Below are 16,036 nucleotides of genomic sequence, written 5' to 3' on the forward strand. Positions count from 1 at the left end.
AAATGTTGTGATTGATTATATGAAATAGTTTTTTGTTCAATGAATTATAATATTATATTTAATGAAACAAATAATAATGAGTTTCTTAAAATAACTTATAGTATAGCTTATAATTTTTTTCTTATAATTAGCTACTGACAGATTAATTAATTTTAAACTCGATATTTGCTATACTACAAAAAATAAAATATAAATTATTTATTTAAATTATATCATAAAATGGCATTTCAATTTCATCCATAATGCAAATATGTTATACAAAGTTTGATTTTTGAGAAAATGAGTTTAATGTGATCTATGGCCTATGGTTGAAACATTTTTTTTTTTCAATTTTTATGGGAAAGAGCATAGAGAATGACGAAGTACCCAACTTTCTCTCTTCGCATATGTGTTATTTCTATGGGGGAATTGGATTAATATTTCTTACCTATTTAAAATTCTGGAGTAGCTTAATTCAAAATAGAAAACTTATGGCGTGTGATTTAGCCATTTTAGATGGATGAGAGAGTCGTTTTATGGAGGAACAGGTGCTTTTGCTTCTTTTTTCCCCCTTTTATTTCATCTGCGCTTGAGAATGTGAAAGAAAGTGAAAGTGAAAGTGAAAGGAGGAAATAAAAAAGGAAAAGAAAGAAAAAGAAAAGCAAAATATGATAATAAAGGAATGAGAAAGAGAATTGGGATTGTGAAATGGATGCACTGAAAATGAGGGCAAAAAAATTGGCGTAGAAAACTGAATCAAATAAATTAAAAGAAATTCGAGAAGGTAGACCCATCATGTTTGCAATCAATTACAATAATCATGTAAATGGATAAATTAATTTAAAATAAATAGCAAGCAGCAGCAATTTAAAAATCTTTTATTGGTCATAACAATCTAAAAATCTTCGACCAAACAATTGTAATTACATCACATAATTTCGTTAAGACCTCCTCAAAGTTCAAGATGCATGAACATGCCAAGATGATTTGAATTATGTTCAATAAGTTGGTCAAATGCCAATAAAAGTAAATGAATAACCATCTTTAATCCAATTACTATTAATTACATAAAATATGAATAATGCAATTTCCTTTTTTGAATATGAATAAGGCAATTTACTTTAAAGTTATGGAAATAACTTATATTTATTATATGAATATAAACTTCTCTGAAAGCAACGGATTAAATCTTGCGACTTGAATGGCAGGTGGCAAATAATAAAAAGCCTGATAATTGAGGTTGTATCCCGTGTTTCAGTTATTGGCATGCATGTCCAAAATTGTTTGCATAACTTTTTTTTTTTAACGAAATTAATTTATTAGACATCAATTGATCCTTAAAATTTTACACTCATAAATACAAATACAAATAATTATTAAAAAACGTAAAAATGGGTGGATTAGCTTTACCAAGTCTCATGCTTTGTTGGTAAGAAATAAGAACACTTTTAGATCTCAGAAAACAATTAAGTTTTCTAATTACTATTTGTAATTAAGCACGGAAATATTGGCCTGGTCTTCATTACAATCCAATTCTAAATTAATCAAGTCAATCAAGTTGATTGTTGGCTAAGTATTTAAGACATCATTATAAATTTAATAAAACTTGAAACTTGAAATGGTTATGTGGAGAAGAAGTTTGGCACTTTTGCTTACTAGGCCAATGCGCGTACACACAGTTTCGTTTATATGTTTGTGTTCATTTTTTAATAATCAATTAATTAAGAACTTCAGAAAAAAAGAAAAAGAAAAGGAATCAAGTTTGACGAGAAGATGAAATATAATGTGGCGTGGGTAGGTCAGGACGATGCCGTTTTAGGAGTAGAAAGTTGAATTGGGATTCGACATTGCTTCCATAAATAGACTCACATTTTGAGACCACGTAGCCACCGACATTGTTGTGGCCCATGAAAACATGACTCATCAACTAAAAAACTAAAACAGGTCATCAGTGCATATCCGTTCTTCCAACATTACTTCCAATAACTTTCAAAAATACAGCACACCTAATTGAACATGATGTGGCCCTTTGAATTGATTTTGAAAAAAAGAAAGCATTTTTTCGTGTGTAACGTGCATGTATATTTAAGATTCAGATCCAGTTTATACCTGGGTAGAATATATTTTGATGGCTGATATGCAATTATTATTAGTATATATATATATATGTATATCAAGGTTTTGATTGGCATTACAAAATGAAACAAATAATAGAACAAATTGTTTGGAATTGATAGAAGAACAAATGGGCAATAAACAATGAAGAATATTACATTTTATATAGTCAAGTTTAAAACTCAAGTTTATAAATTATTTTATTTTATTTTATATTAATTATTAAATTTAATTTTAGTCAATATGAGATTTTTTTATGTTAACTCAAATTTATTTACACTTGACATAACTTACAGGCATATAAACACATACACATATATCAATAATAGTTAGATGGATTTAAAAGAATTTATACCTGTTAAGTTATGTTTAAAGTTCAAAATTTAAAAACGAAAATATTACATTAAAATTTTTTTTTTCTTTTGCATTTAAACCTGAGAATGTTCAGATTGAATTCAGTAATGCAATATCTCATAGATATTCTCAACTTTTAATTTATGTTGAGAAAAAGAATTTTGTTATAAGACTTATATCTAGAGTCTCTCAAAAAAACGTGAGATTTAAAAGTTTAAAAAATTCTTCTATTCAATAAAGTTGTTCTTTTACAATAAATTCTCCCTTTAGACTTATAGGGTAAATGATAATGCTTCAAGAGGCAGATCTCTCGATAAATCCATTCATTTAACTTCATGAGTCTATTTTTAAAAGTTTTATTTTCTGCTTCCTCTATTAAAAATTATAAGATATTTTTTTAAAATAAGATGTAAAAAAAGATATTTATGATATTTCAAGGTGAAATTAATGATTTTTTTTAAATTCCTTAATTGGAACTATAATTAATAAGGTTTTTTAACTGGGACATTCTACTAAATCTGAATAAATATGAAAAAAATAATTTTAAAAAAATTAGCTAACTTGTTAAAGTTGCAAATTCAATTAAAAATACCTTATACTCCTTTTGAATCACAATATAATGCATCTTCTAAAAAAACCTTACCTAGTTTAAAATATAAGGTATTGGGTAACTTTTAAATTATTTTTCCAAACATACCCCTACTTCATTTATCACTTTTTAAAAAAAATTATGTATTAAAATTTTAATTATTATTATCAAGACTTTTATATATGGTATTTAATGAAGATATAAATGAAAGATGTGTACATTTAAAAATTTAAGGTTTCAACTAACAATATTTTAAATTATGAATTAGTTAACTATGACGTTTATTGTGATCCAGAAGGAGTAAACATTGAACAAAGAAAGTAGTATTTTCTCCTCCCAATCTCTCTTGTCATCCAAATTAAAAGTAAATCAAGATTAAGGAAGGGCCCATGTTAAAAAAAAAAAATTGTTGGGTGAAAAGACACTTTGAATTTATAAGCCTCATTGCTTGGATTGAGGGTTTATGTGGTGATTTTTTAGGTAATATTTAAAATATATTTTTAAATTTATCATTCATGAAAAATAAAAAATAATATAACATCACTTTTTATATTTGCTATATAAGAGGATATTTGAAATTTTTCATACTTTTATTACTTTTACTTATTTTGTATTGATATTGAGAGATTAGTAAAAATGACTTATAAAAAAATTACAAAAGTACAATTTATTATCAAATTTATATTTTAACACGGTACCGAACCGATATTAATTTGCTGATGATTTGTTGTTTCTTCAAAATTAATGAACCAGAAACAAAGCAAAACATATGCATAATTGGAATTATAATCTGAACAATAATTCTTTTTTAAAAAATAACAGACACAGATGGAGTTACCCCGTCGCTGTCGAGAAGATAATTGATCAAGAATCCTAACAGTTTAATGATTGTGGAGCCAATCACAAGACACACCTCTTGTTTTTTTGCTTACATTCCTGAGAGCGACTCTGAGCTTTCCATGGTCCAGGGATTAGTGAAAGCAAGAAGCACATGATGGGATATTTTAAATTTTGAAATTACAATTATTAAAGTCGGCTAAGGAATATTCCTGTTTTTCAAATTTGGCTACTTTTTATTATTCTCTTGCTGTTATTCACGTTTCTGCCATTTTAATCGTTTCTCTATTGGCTGAAAAGGATTACTATGTAATTACGCGTTAAACTAGTTGGACTCTTCAACGGGAAGAATCATTACGACAAAATTGACTAATGTGAGGGAGAAATATCTCTATTTAAAATGGAATTTTTGACCATTTTTTTAAAAAACGATGTATTTGAGAAGCACTTTGCTTTTTAGTTACTATTCCTCTCCATTTGTCATCATTTTGTCACTCCCAAAAAAAAAATTGCTAGTTGAATCTGGTAATACATTTGTTGTATTATTGTCAGTATCAGATGATTTAAAAGCCTCTTTCTAGGTTCCATGTGTTGTAGGGTTAGGGCACGTGCTGAAGAATCGGATGTGTACTTGAATCTTTAATGCACATTATATGTGTTGGGTTTGTTTTGACTCCCTTATTTAAGTTATTTTGTTCCTTTTGTTTTGATTGCCTTATTTTGTTCGTCTTCTTTTTTTGAAAACGAAAATTTAGAGCAATAAGTTTATCTTTTATCTCCAATTAGCGAGACATAAGAACCGCCGGCCCAAAAAAAAAAAACAGCACACACACACACACACACACACACCACAGACATTAGAACCAAATGAAAGAAATGGTGAGTGACAGAAACATCAACAATAAAAAAAAAAAAAACAGAGAGAGAAAGAGAGAGAGAGAGAGATGGAATGACTAGAATTTCAAATAAATATGGTAAAAAAATTAAAATTCTAAAAAAAATTATAAGAAATGAATTTGCATCAAACCTAAATTATAAATTTTCAAATATCCAAATAGAAAATCTTGCATAAATTCAAATCTCCATTCATTTAAACACAACATAAAAATATTTGCCTTCATATTGCACCGCGTGTGCATTTGTTTGCTTGATTGTCATTCCACGCAGTCTCAACTTGCTTACTATAAAACTATTACGTCTGAAAAAGATCTCACGATATAAAAGACATCTAAGTGTTGACATTTAATTTAAAAAAGTATACAATACTATTGATCAATGTTCAACAGTAACAACGAAAGGCCACAGTCAAAACCACGTATCCTCATTACAACAGTAATTTCCAAGCTGGCCTGACTCGGCCACTCAAGTGACTTGTAATTTATCATTCCTTTATTTGTAAAGTCTGTTATAACAACAAATAAGGATAAAAGTAAAACAACACTGCATATCTATTAATAGAAACATAAGACAGATAATCAACATACTTAAAATTTAAAATTCATCCATCACTAATGGAAAATAGCAGATAAAAGAGTGTGGACCTATACAAATGCGTTCCATAACTACGTCTGAAACAAGTGATGCTTCTATTTGCAAAAGATCGACATTCACTTCAAATTCACTAATTAAAAATCTCGTACATAATTAATCTTAGTACCACACAAGATTCATAGAAGCATCCATGTATCATGGCATCTCCGTAAAAGGAGGTCCTAATAACAAGGCCACCTCAGCCATAAGAAAAAATAAGGCCATCCATTCCCAATCATCCTAATAATCCACAAGGCAAATCTATAAAACCTAATCTCAAGAATAAGATCGAACCAAATATACATATTATAGATACAATACCGGCCAAGACAGAAATACACAAACAGGAGCATCAAAATCTATCATCAATCCCTGTTGATTGGAAGTCTCTGGGCACCAGGGGGTGCGGTTGGCCTAGGGAAGTTGAAGTCCGAGCCTGGAAATTGAGGGGCCTCCACATAGGGACTCTGCATTATCCAATCAAGTCAAGAAAAACGGGAAAAATCAATATTATGAGGTTAAGATTTTTTACACCATCATTGTTCAGATGTATTTTTTTTTAAAAAAAAGAAAGTCATTTTAAATTTTTTTCAATGAATTGGATTGGTATCTTGCATTTTCAGGTATTAAAAATACCAGGATAAAAGATACTGGATCATTTAGGAATTTCATACTTGGTATGAAATTTGGACTTTATTTAATACGTACAGGTACAAGTCCTATTTTATTGAAATTATCAAAATTATCGATTCACGGATGTGAAAGTCAGCCACTTGTACAAGGAATTTAACAAAACGGAACTGTCCTAGGCTAAAGGTATCTTGGATGCAAAACCAATCTTTTGCATATATATCAACTATATTAAAAAAATAAAAGATAAAGAACATATACATAAGATGTTTTGATAAAAGAAAGGGTCGCCTAAACTTCCCCTAATTTGCATGAAGAATGACATAGCAAGACAAGTATATAGGAATGGATGTACCTGAGACAGAGAGTCAGTGTGTGGTGAAAGATCAGGATTTGAACATTTTTTAGAGGTACCAGGAGAACATGCGTCATCACTCGTTTCACTACCATTCAATTTATGTATTCCTGGTTTATTTGGTACATTTTCATTCTCATTCCCTTCGGCTGTCTTAACTCCCTACATTTCAAGAGCATTTTCAAGATTATTTCACAATCATTAAGCAGCTTAACCCTACATCCAAATTGAGTTTCAGAAATAATTGATCATCAGTAAGCAGCTATAATTCGGAGACAAGGAATTGGGAAAAGAAATACCTGAAAAATTTTACCAAGAGATTTCAACCCCTTAGCTCGTGCACGGAGTTCTTCTTTTTTAACACTATTGTCTTGAAGAACCTAAAGTAGAACACAGATCATGTAAATTAAACTCAGGATTCAACCCCGTATTATGCCAGGTAAAATTGTGATGACGGAATAGTGAAAACAACCATCTGACAGACACGGGAAAGAGTAGCCTCAATGTCAGCTACATTAAGCTTCCACAATGAGTCAATCATTAATTTCTTGTGGGATTGCATATATTCCTCAAGCTGTTCTTCAGTGTAGTCCCCTTCTGCAGTTAGCTGCTTCTTCATATCCTCCTGCAGCTGGATCAAAGCAATTGCCCCTAAACGACAATGAAGAAAAAATATTTATCAGCTACCCTCTCTAGTCTCTAACCATAGAAGAGAAAAATGAGGTCTGCAACCATATATACTTAAGTAGGAAAGTTTATGATCCCTTGCCCCAGAAAAAATGCAAAAATCATTTTAAACTGGACAAAGACAGCACCTTCAAGACAACATTAGGGGAAAAATCTTCCATAGCATAGGAAAATAGAAAGCCATCTTGTCCATATATGAAGGCATATAGGTATTTCCATCCACAGGATAAGCAAAATGAGTACTGGAAAGAGAACATAAGCCATGGCCTCGTGAGATCTTAAACAGAAGTAATTCATTAAGCATCTTTTCCACCTGATTTCCAAGAGAGCATACTTTACAATGAGACTACCAATGCAAGGAAGACGCCTGCCCCTTATAGATCCAACCATCAATTAATGGATAAGGTGAAATGCATCCTAACTGAAGAGATGGTGTGGCCTATAATTTCTCCACACCCAAACACAGACCAACATAGGGCAGGACCAAAAAGACAGCAATTTTGGCTGTAAAGAACAGGAGAATGGAATAGAATTATTTGTTCCGCATGATTGCTGGGGAGACAGAGAAAGAGAGCTCACTTATTCCTACACAAAATCTAGTTGAGTCATGACTTTAGGGTCTATTGCTATCCAGGACCAATTGTCTAGATGCAAATGAGAGAGGGGCCAAAAAAAAAAACAAAAAAAAAAAAAGCCAAGCACTGCCTATCCCTATCTAGGATTCAAAACGGTAGGTCAGCTTCGAATTGAAAAATAAACCAACAATAAAGCAATTTGCAAGAAGAGTAGTTACAGTAATACAACATCTGTTGTCCATGTTCATGATAGTTACAATAATACAACAACAACAACAACAACAACAACAAGCCTTTATCCCACTAGGTGGGGTCGGCTACATGGATTGCAAGACGCCATTGTGCTCTATCATTTATTAAGCTTTTAGAAATATTATTAATTAAGAGATCACGTTCAACAACTTCCAAGAGTGTTCTCTTAGGCCTTCCTCTACCTCTCTTAATCGGACTCAAAGTTATATGTTCCACTCTTCTCACTGGTGCCTCCCTTGGTCTTCTTTGTACATGCCCAAACCATCTCAACCGATTTTCTACCATTTTTTTCCTCAATAGGTGCCACCCTCACTTTTTCACGTATGTGCTCATTTCGAATTTTATCTTTACGTGTATGTCCGCACATCCATCGTAACATTCTCATCTCTGCTACTCCAACTTTATGCTCTTGCTGTCCCGTTAGAGCCCAACATTCACTACTATATAACATTGCCGGTCTGATAGCAGTACGATAAAACTTTCCTTTAAGTTTATTAGGCACCTTACGGTCACAAATAACTCCTTTAGCTTTTCTCCAATTAAACCACCCAGCTTGAATTCTATGTGAAATATCTCCACTGATTTCGCCATCATTTTGGATAATGGCTCCCAAATATCTAAACTTTTCCACTTGAGGTATAATTTGATCTCCCAATTTCACTTCCAAATTATTTTCGAATAGTCCTTTATCAAATTTACAATATAAATATTCCGTCTTACTTCTACTCAGACGAAAACCTTTCGACTCCAATGTCCTCCTCCATAACTCAAGTTTGCAATTAACCTCTTCTCTTGTCTCTGCTATAAGAACTATATCATCCGCGAAGAGCATACATTTCTGGATTTCCTCTTGAATATGTTCCGTCAAAACATTTAAAATCAAGTTGAACAAATAAGGACTCAGAGATGATCCCTGATGTAGCCCAATCTTTATAGGAAAATCCTTTGTTTGACCACTAGGCGTTCTTATACTAGTTTTTACCCCCTCATACATATCTTGTATGGCTTTAATATAAGCAATCCGTACTCCCTTTTTTTCCAACGCTTTCCAAAGCACTTCTCTTGGTATACGGTCATAAGCTTTTTCCAAATCAATAAAAACCATGTGTAGATCTTTATCTTTACAACGATACTTTTCCATTAATCCCCTTAGTAGATAAATCGCCTCTGTAGTTGATCTACCTGGCATAAAACCAAATTGATTCTCAGAAATACTTGTCTCCAATCTCAACCTGTGCTCAATTACTTTCTCCCACAATTTCATTGTGTGGCTCATGAGTTTAATCCCTCTATAGTTAGTACAATTCTGAATATCTCCTTTATTTTTATAAATAGGAATTAATGTACTTCTCCTCCACTCATCAGGCATTTTCTTGGACCGTAAAATCACATTAAATAACTTAGTTAACCATCTCACCCCTTCTTCACCTAAACATTTCCACGCTTCGATAGATATACAATCAGGTCCGTTAGCTCTACCATTTGCCATTTTCTTAAGAGCTTCCTTTACCTCCTTATCACGTATTTTTCGATAGAATGACAAATTTTGTTCTCCTTCACCAGTTACTAAATCCTCCAAGTTACTAGATGAATCCTCTCCATCATTGAAAAGTTTAGAAAAATAAGTCTCCCATCTATTTTTAATTTCATCATCTGTAACTAAAATTCTTCCCTCTTCATCCTTAATACACCTTACCTGTTCTAGATCTCTTGATTTTCTTTCCCTACTCTTGGCAATCTTATAAATATTTTGCTCTCCTTCCTTCGTCTCAAGGTTCTTATAAAATTCTTCAAAAGCTTTAGAACGAGCTTCACCCACAGCTCTCTTAGTTTCCTTCTTAGCCATACGGTACCTCTCCCAATTTTCCTCATTGTTACACAAATGTATGGCTTTAAAACAGTTCTTCTTATACTTGATTTTGTCCTGTACACTATTATTCCACCACCAAGACTCCTTATCTCTCGGACCAGGACCTTTCGATTCTCCCAAAACTACTTTTGCAACCTCCCGTATCTTTTTAGCCATATCCTCCCATATGATGTTAGCACTTCCCTGAGAATCCCAAATTCCTTTATCCAAAAGATTTCGCTTGAAAATATCTTGCTTCTCACCTTTTAATTGCCACCACCTAATCCTTGGTGTTACTACTTGTCGACGTTTTTGGATTTTACTCATAATACACACATCAAGGACTAGGACCCTATGTTGTGTCGTTACAGCATCTCCAGGGATCACCTTACAATTTTTACAAAGTTTTCTATCTTGACACAGCAAGTGGAAGTGGAAAGTTACAATAATAACACAAAAAATATTGGAAGTGGAAAGTTCAAGGGAAAAAAATTATAGAATTGCAAGACATAATATGAAGGTTAACAAGAGACTGGAATCAATAAATTATCTTGACACAGCAAGTAAATTTTTAAAGTGTTGAAGCCGCTAAATTTTCTGACCTGTAGCTGCTGTAACTTGGGATTTGATAAAGTGTCCTTTGTTTCTAAACCACTCAGCAATGAAAGGCACACCTAAATAAATTGCTTTCTTCCCTAGCTCTTTCGCTGCCTGCCTTGAATATATGTAGCCAATGGTATTCAACATGTCAACCCCATAAGCTGTAGGATGAACAAAAGATTGTTCAGCAAGGACCTCAGTACATCAGCAAAAGATTTTGGAAGACACTCTCCAACAAATTTATACAAAAACTCAATATTTAGGCCAAGTTAAGCTTTTCCCATGTCATGTACAGTCAATTTTCAAAACATAGATTGATTTTCGGAACACAATATGCTTTAATTTCAATCATTCGTAGCAATCCTAGTTTGATATTTGCAATGAAAAAAGGCAATCCAAATATGCAGCAACCTTGAATTCTTGACATGTCACTTGAAGCCACATCATTTGTTAACTCATGGAATTCGCTGTAATTTTGGAAGAACCATTAGGCCCTAGTACCTGCATTGGATAGTCGTGACACTTCATCTTTTGCATGCTTGGTAAATTCCAATTTGCTTCCTTGGACATATTGGTTTAGTCTATTTTTAAGTATCTCCGCAAGCTTTTCTTCTCTCTCTTTCTGAACAACCTGAAGGAAGAAGGAAACTGTCAAAACACCCAGTGAATATAAAAAAATGCACCTAATGAAAGATAAAATAAAAAACTGCCAGAAGAACAGTGGAAAGAAAATCATTAAAAATTAAACAACGAACTAGCTCCTGCTTACATAAAGCCGAAATTCCAATAAGAATAGCAGTTGTTAGAGAGTATTTAGCTGCAATTTCTCACACATCTAGATGACAACTCAAACTGCACAATAACTTCTACTCATCCATACAAGTAGACACGTCCCTATAATTATAACAAAGCATGAAATATTCTTATCTTCAGCATGTCAAATGGAATCATAAAATCTCCAAAATTTGACACCACACCAATTCGTTCAAGAAGTCTACGGAGCAATACTTGAGGTTTGCTGCTTGGGGGTGTTTAGTATTGTTTATTGAAAAAAAAAAATGGTTCAGATGTTGCCCAACTGATAGACCAACACTACAGCCACCGTGCACATAGAGGCTACAGCATGAAGTTCAAATGTGCAAGACTAGTGGGAAGCGATGGTGAGGAAGCTAAACAGGTTAGAAGTCTATGGCACACACTTCAAGCAACAATTGTCTCAGCCACTATTTCTATTCGTTTACAATTAGTCAAGCTACAGGGTGATAAAATATTCTCCAATAACACAATAGGACAACAAAACAAGTAATAATTTATTATGCATATAGATTCCTCATCGCAGAGAATATGTAGGTGATCACCTAAAAGCAGTCATGACGTCAAATGATGAGAAAGAGTAAAAATATGTACCCTCATTTTCTCCTGTAACTTTTTAGCATCAAATTCTTCCCCCTCACTAAAGATATCCATTGATGCCATTGATGCCATGGCTAATTGGCCTATGTACTCCTCAAAAAGCTCACTGCCAAAAAGCATGGCAAAGATTGCTGCTGGATCAATAATTGCATCACTGCAATGAGACGAACAGAGTAGCTCAGAATCAGCACAAGACCAAATATGTGGCACACCTTGTAAACATTGATATTCAAAATAGTTCATTCATATGTTAAGAATTAAAAAATAAAAAATAAAAACTAACGTTGAGATTCCAGATTTTCCATGAGTATCATAAGCTTGTCGTTGATTTGGATCACTCAAAACCTGGTAAGCTTCGCCCAAAACCTAAAAACAGATTAGCAACATTGGAAAACATTAATGGCATCAGAAGTTGATTAACAGCAGGACAATCCAGGCAACACAAATTGATGAAAGAATGGTATAAACAGCCAGATATTAAATTGAGAGAAACAGCATGAATTCAGCATTGGAGAATATAACATATTTAGTTGAAGCCACACTTGCACTTACCTCAACAGGGCAATTTAGCAATAGGAAACAACAGGGCAATAAAAAATTCATTCACGTCAAAACATTTAGTTCTGCTGTTGAATGCCACCAACAATTCAACATTGAGGGACCACAAAGGTAAAATTAATTAAAGTACATATTTTTTTTTTTATAAATATGAACCTAATCCAATATCTGGGTCCATTTTAAACACTAATTATGCCCAAAGAATGATAAAAATTGATATCTTGCACCGCTAAAGGCACGCCCAATACAATTATGCAATATAAAAAGAATGGAAAGAGACAGGATAATAATGGTGAAAAAAGAAAGGCTTTCACATTTTCCAATAGAGCTTTTAATTACAAGTTTTTTGGACCCTCCATATGAATTCTTTTTCACAATCCAATTAACCAACTCACCAAGCCCGAAGTAACAATTTTCTTATCACTCCAACTCATGACACGCACATATTTCCAAACAGGGGAAGGATTTGCTGCACAAATCCTCGAAAGCTATAGGTTTGAAGTAAAACATGGCAGTCTTGCCTGAAATTTTTGTGCTGCGAGAGGGTCATTGGGGTTTTTATCTGGATGTACTTGCCGTGCCTGCAAGCCCAAGACAAAGAGAAATAAATAACACGAGATAAAAAGAAATATCAATATACTAATTAGTCATAGTTCGTTCAATGTGGCAGAACTGAGACTGACGGACCATTACCCCATATCGGCATATCCTGTCCACAAATATGCTATTTTCTACCTATTGAGGCGGATTAGTTGAGGTAACACGGATCTACATAAGTTTTACATAGCTCGCAAATTATGTAACTCTAAGAAATCCAAATTATTGGTGAAAACAACAGAATCAGCTTATTCACAGCAAGGTAAAGGATCCACGAGACAGATTCTCACCTTCATGTAATAAGCTTTTTTAATCTCGGCCTCAGTTGCCGTGGGACTGACTCCCAGCACGTCATAGTATTCGGTATCCTTCACCATCTCAAGGTGGGTGATCGATATTCCCCTATGAGATAACGCCGGGAACGATCAGATCTTCACAGGCCAGGCAACAAATGATACAAGCAGAAAATAAACAAATAGAAACGCACAAATCAGAGCAGGTAACACGAATTAGATTCCTATTCCGTACCCACCACGCCCAAAGTCACAAGCCGGGAGCCGCTGGCGTTGACTGCGACAATCGCGTAATTATTTTGAACGATGATGTGAAGTATGTCGGAATTTTCACCTCCGTCACCGTCGTGTAAAGATTTTCAGAGCAACTCGTTAAGAGAGTAGGCCTTTCCCAGTTTGCTTGGGCATTGTGTTTTACGAAGGTTTGCGGTCAAATCCTCGACACCGTGAGGCGAGTCGACTTCCCCTTTTTACCTTTCTTCGAGCACTCTTAAAAGACTCCGACAAGCTTCATCGCCTATGAGTCATCACAAAGAGACGGTGTATTTTGTTATCTTGTGGCTCGGAATAAATCGCCCTGGCCTCGAGGATGTACTATTTCCAGTTTTCCACTTTTGAGAAGGAGGCTTCTTTCCTTCCCCGAAAGACTATATAGGGCGTGTTTGGTTCTTTGAATAGATAATACGCGTATTTAATTATAATTTAGTTTTGCTAAATTCCTTATTTGTTAAGCCAACAAGAAGAAAAAGAACTAGCGCTTCCATGGATAGAATTTTGGAGAGGTGATTGTATATTTTTTATAAAAGTTATATTATTTATAAATAGTGTGAATTATTATAAATTTTATATTTAGTATTTAAACTGATAAATAAATGAAAGGTAAAATTTATACCGTTAATTTTAGGATTTCCTTTTTGATGGATTGATGGATGATGGAATGGACAAGGGGAAATATTTAAAACAAGATGCAGTATTATTATAAGTTACACTTTCTTTCTTTTTTATCACTTTCCGTTGTTCTAAGGGTTTCATTGTAAAAAAAAAAAAAAGTATAAGTCATTTTCTTGCATTGGTTGTTGGTTAATTTTAAATAATCGTACATAATTTTGATATTTTCTGTTATTTTGCTCTTCGGTGATAGAAATGGTGCATGACTTTTAATTATATACCCTTTTTTTCCATCACAGTTTTTTACTTAAACGCTTCAATCTATTTTTACCTAAAGTTCTGAACTGTAAGTGCAATCATTAGTTTCATCTCAAAAGTGCTTATGACGTATGATTTGGTGTTTGAAATTTTAAATTCCAGTTTTGTAATAAGAGTTTAGGAGTTGGCTTTGATTTTATTGAAGTTAGGAGTTAAGTATGGTTTAAGCTTTAGTATTGATGGTTAGGGATGGGACAAGGGGATTGAAGGTTTAAGATTTAAGATTCAAAGCTAGGGTTTTGGAGTCAAGAGTTAGGGGTAGAGTTAAGAGTTTTATGCTCTAAGGCTTGGATTTGGATGCAGGGTTTATAGTTTTATGATTCAAGATAAACTATTAACATTAAGACGCGTGTTTAGGTTTAAGGTTTAACATTTAGGAATAATGACCCAAAGAGCAAAATTTAGGATATAAGGTACCCCTTCCATCCCAAATTATAAAATATTTTTGAAAGAGTTTTTCCATCTTAAAATATAAGACATTTTAGATAAATTAAAATTTCATTAAATGTGTCAATTTCAATATTACTATTTTTCTATCTATAATTAATTTTAATTCTTTCTCTTTTCAATATATTAAATGTAGGTATTTTTAGAACTTTATATTTTTATTTTGAAAAGATAAGGTTGTTAGATATATTTAATGAAGTTTATTAGTATATGAAATTTTTATCTACAAGTGTCTTATAATTTAAAATGGAGAAAGTAAATGAAATAGAATTTAAAGATTCAAACTTAAAATGTGATAACTCTGAAAATCACCCTTTCTAGGTGGTCATTGAGAAAGTCAAAGACTTTATTACGATTGATCATGTTTACAAAAAATTAAATAAATATGCCAATTTTCTAGCTCATATCAAGTGATAATTTTGATATTATGATTTTTGACAACATACCTCCTAATTGTCAAAACATTATAGTTTTATATATGACCTGATATGATTTCTTTATATGGTTTTTTCATTGCCTTATATTAAAAAAAATTGGTTAGACACGTTGGGCTTGGAATTTAGGCTATGTTTAGTATGAGGTATTGATAGGTTGGGACTAAGACTAGTATTGAAGAAACTCACAGATACAATGTTTGGTATGATGGATTCTTTAATTCTTATATCTAATGAAACTCATGCAGACGGGATTAATGAAACTCATATAGACGGGATTAATGAAACCCATGAGGGAGGTGGGATTGAAAATTTAAACCTGAGATTGAATTTTTTTAGATCAAAATACCCTCAATTTTTTTACACATCTGGCCTTCCACCTTTGTCTTCTCCAATCTTGCAGCCACCGGCCAACGCAAACACCTTCTTCTTCTCCGATCTCGCAACCACAACCTCTGAATCTCGCAACCATCACTGCGTTCTCCTTCCCTCGATCTCACAACTGCCAACCTCTAGATCTCACAGCCATGACCTCTGGATCTCGCAACCATCACTGCATTCTCCGTCGCCGATCTTGCAGACACTGTCATTTAGATCTCAGAATCACTTTTGTCTCCATCTCTCACAGGTTCAAACTCAATCTCCCTCTCTCAAAAGATGCACAGTCATGAAATGGAGAAGATGAGCTTGCGCTGCCATGATTTTCGAGAAGGTGTTCCATTTTTTTTTATTTTAA

The 16,036-nt window shown here is 33.1% G+C and overlaps 1 protein-coding gene across 3 annotated transcripts; it reads right to left on the bottom strand.

The window, feature by feature from the left end:
- Positions 1–5,364: 5,364 nt before the first annotated feature.
- On the bottom strand, positions 5,365–13,813 carry LOC129295487 (chaperone protein dnaJ 10-like). Of its 3 annotated transcripts, none has more exons than XM_054934013.1 (11): positions 13,453–13,813; positions 13,211–13,322; positions 12,845–12,904; positions 12,049–12,131; positions 11,760–11,919; positions 10,854–10,983; positions 10,355–10,513; positions 6,862–7,040; positions 6,689–6,769; positions 6,390–6,551; positions 5,365–5,871 (listed from the first exon to the last, which is right to left on the bottom strand). In XM_054934013.1, exons 2-11 carry the CDS (start codon positions 13,295–13,297, stop codon positions 5,770–5,772), a joined length of 1,203 nt encoding a protein of 400 aa, XP_054789988.1. In that variant the 5' UTR covers positions 13,298–13,322; positions 13,453–13,813; the 3' UTR covers positions 5,365–5,769. The 3 variants fall into 3 exon arrangements, with proteins under 3 accessions (XP_054789988.1, XP_054789989.1, XP_054789991.1); XM_054934014.1 differs by having other exon boundaries at positions 13,449–13,813; XM_054934016.1 differs by having other exon boundaries at positions 13,408–13,813.
- Between the last annotated feature and the right edge of the window lie 2,223 nt (positions 13,814–16,036).

The sequence above is a fragment of the Prosopis cineraria genome, unplaced genomic scaffold (genome assembly GCF_029017545.1).
Source record: "Prosopis cineraria cultivar Desert tree isolate PC_DT_omini unplaced genomic scaffold, ASM2901754v1 PC124, whole genome shotgun sequence".
NCBI lineage: Eukaryota > Viridiplantae > Streptophyta > Magnoliopsida > Fabales > Fabaceae > Prosopis > Prosopis cineraria.

What these genes read in the sequence shown, in the direction of transcription:
- LOC129295487 (XM_054934013.1), bottom strand. Translation starts at nt 13,297, where the DNA reads ATGGTGAAGGATACCGAATACTATGACGTGCTGGGAGTCAGTCCCACG. An exon ending in TCGCAGCACAAAAATTTCAG is followed by an intron (nt 12,132 to 12,844) that starts GCAAGACTGCCA and finishes ATCTGTTTTTAG; the next exon opens with GTTTTGGGCGAAGCTTACCA. An exon ending in AGTTACAGGAGAAAATGAGG is followed by an intron (nt 10,984 to 11,759) that starts GTACATATTTTT and finishes TTCTTCCTTCAG; the next exon opens with GTTGTTCAGAAAGAGAGAGA.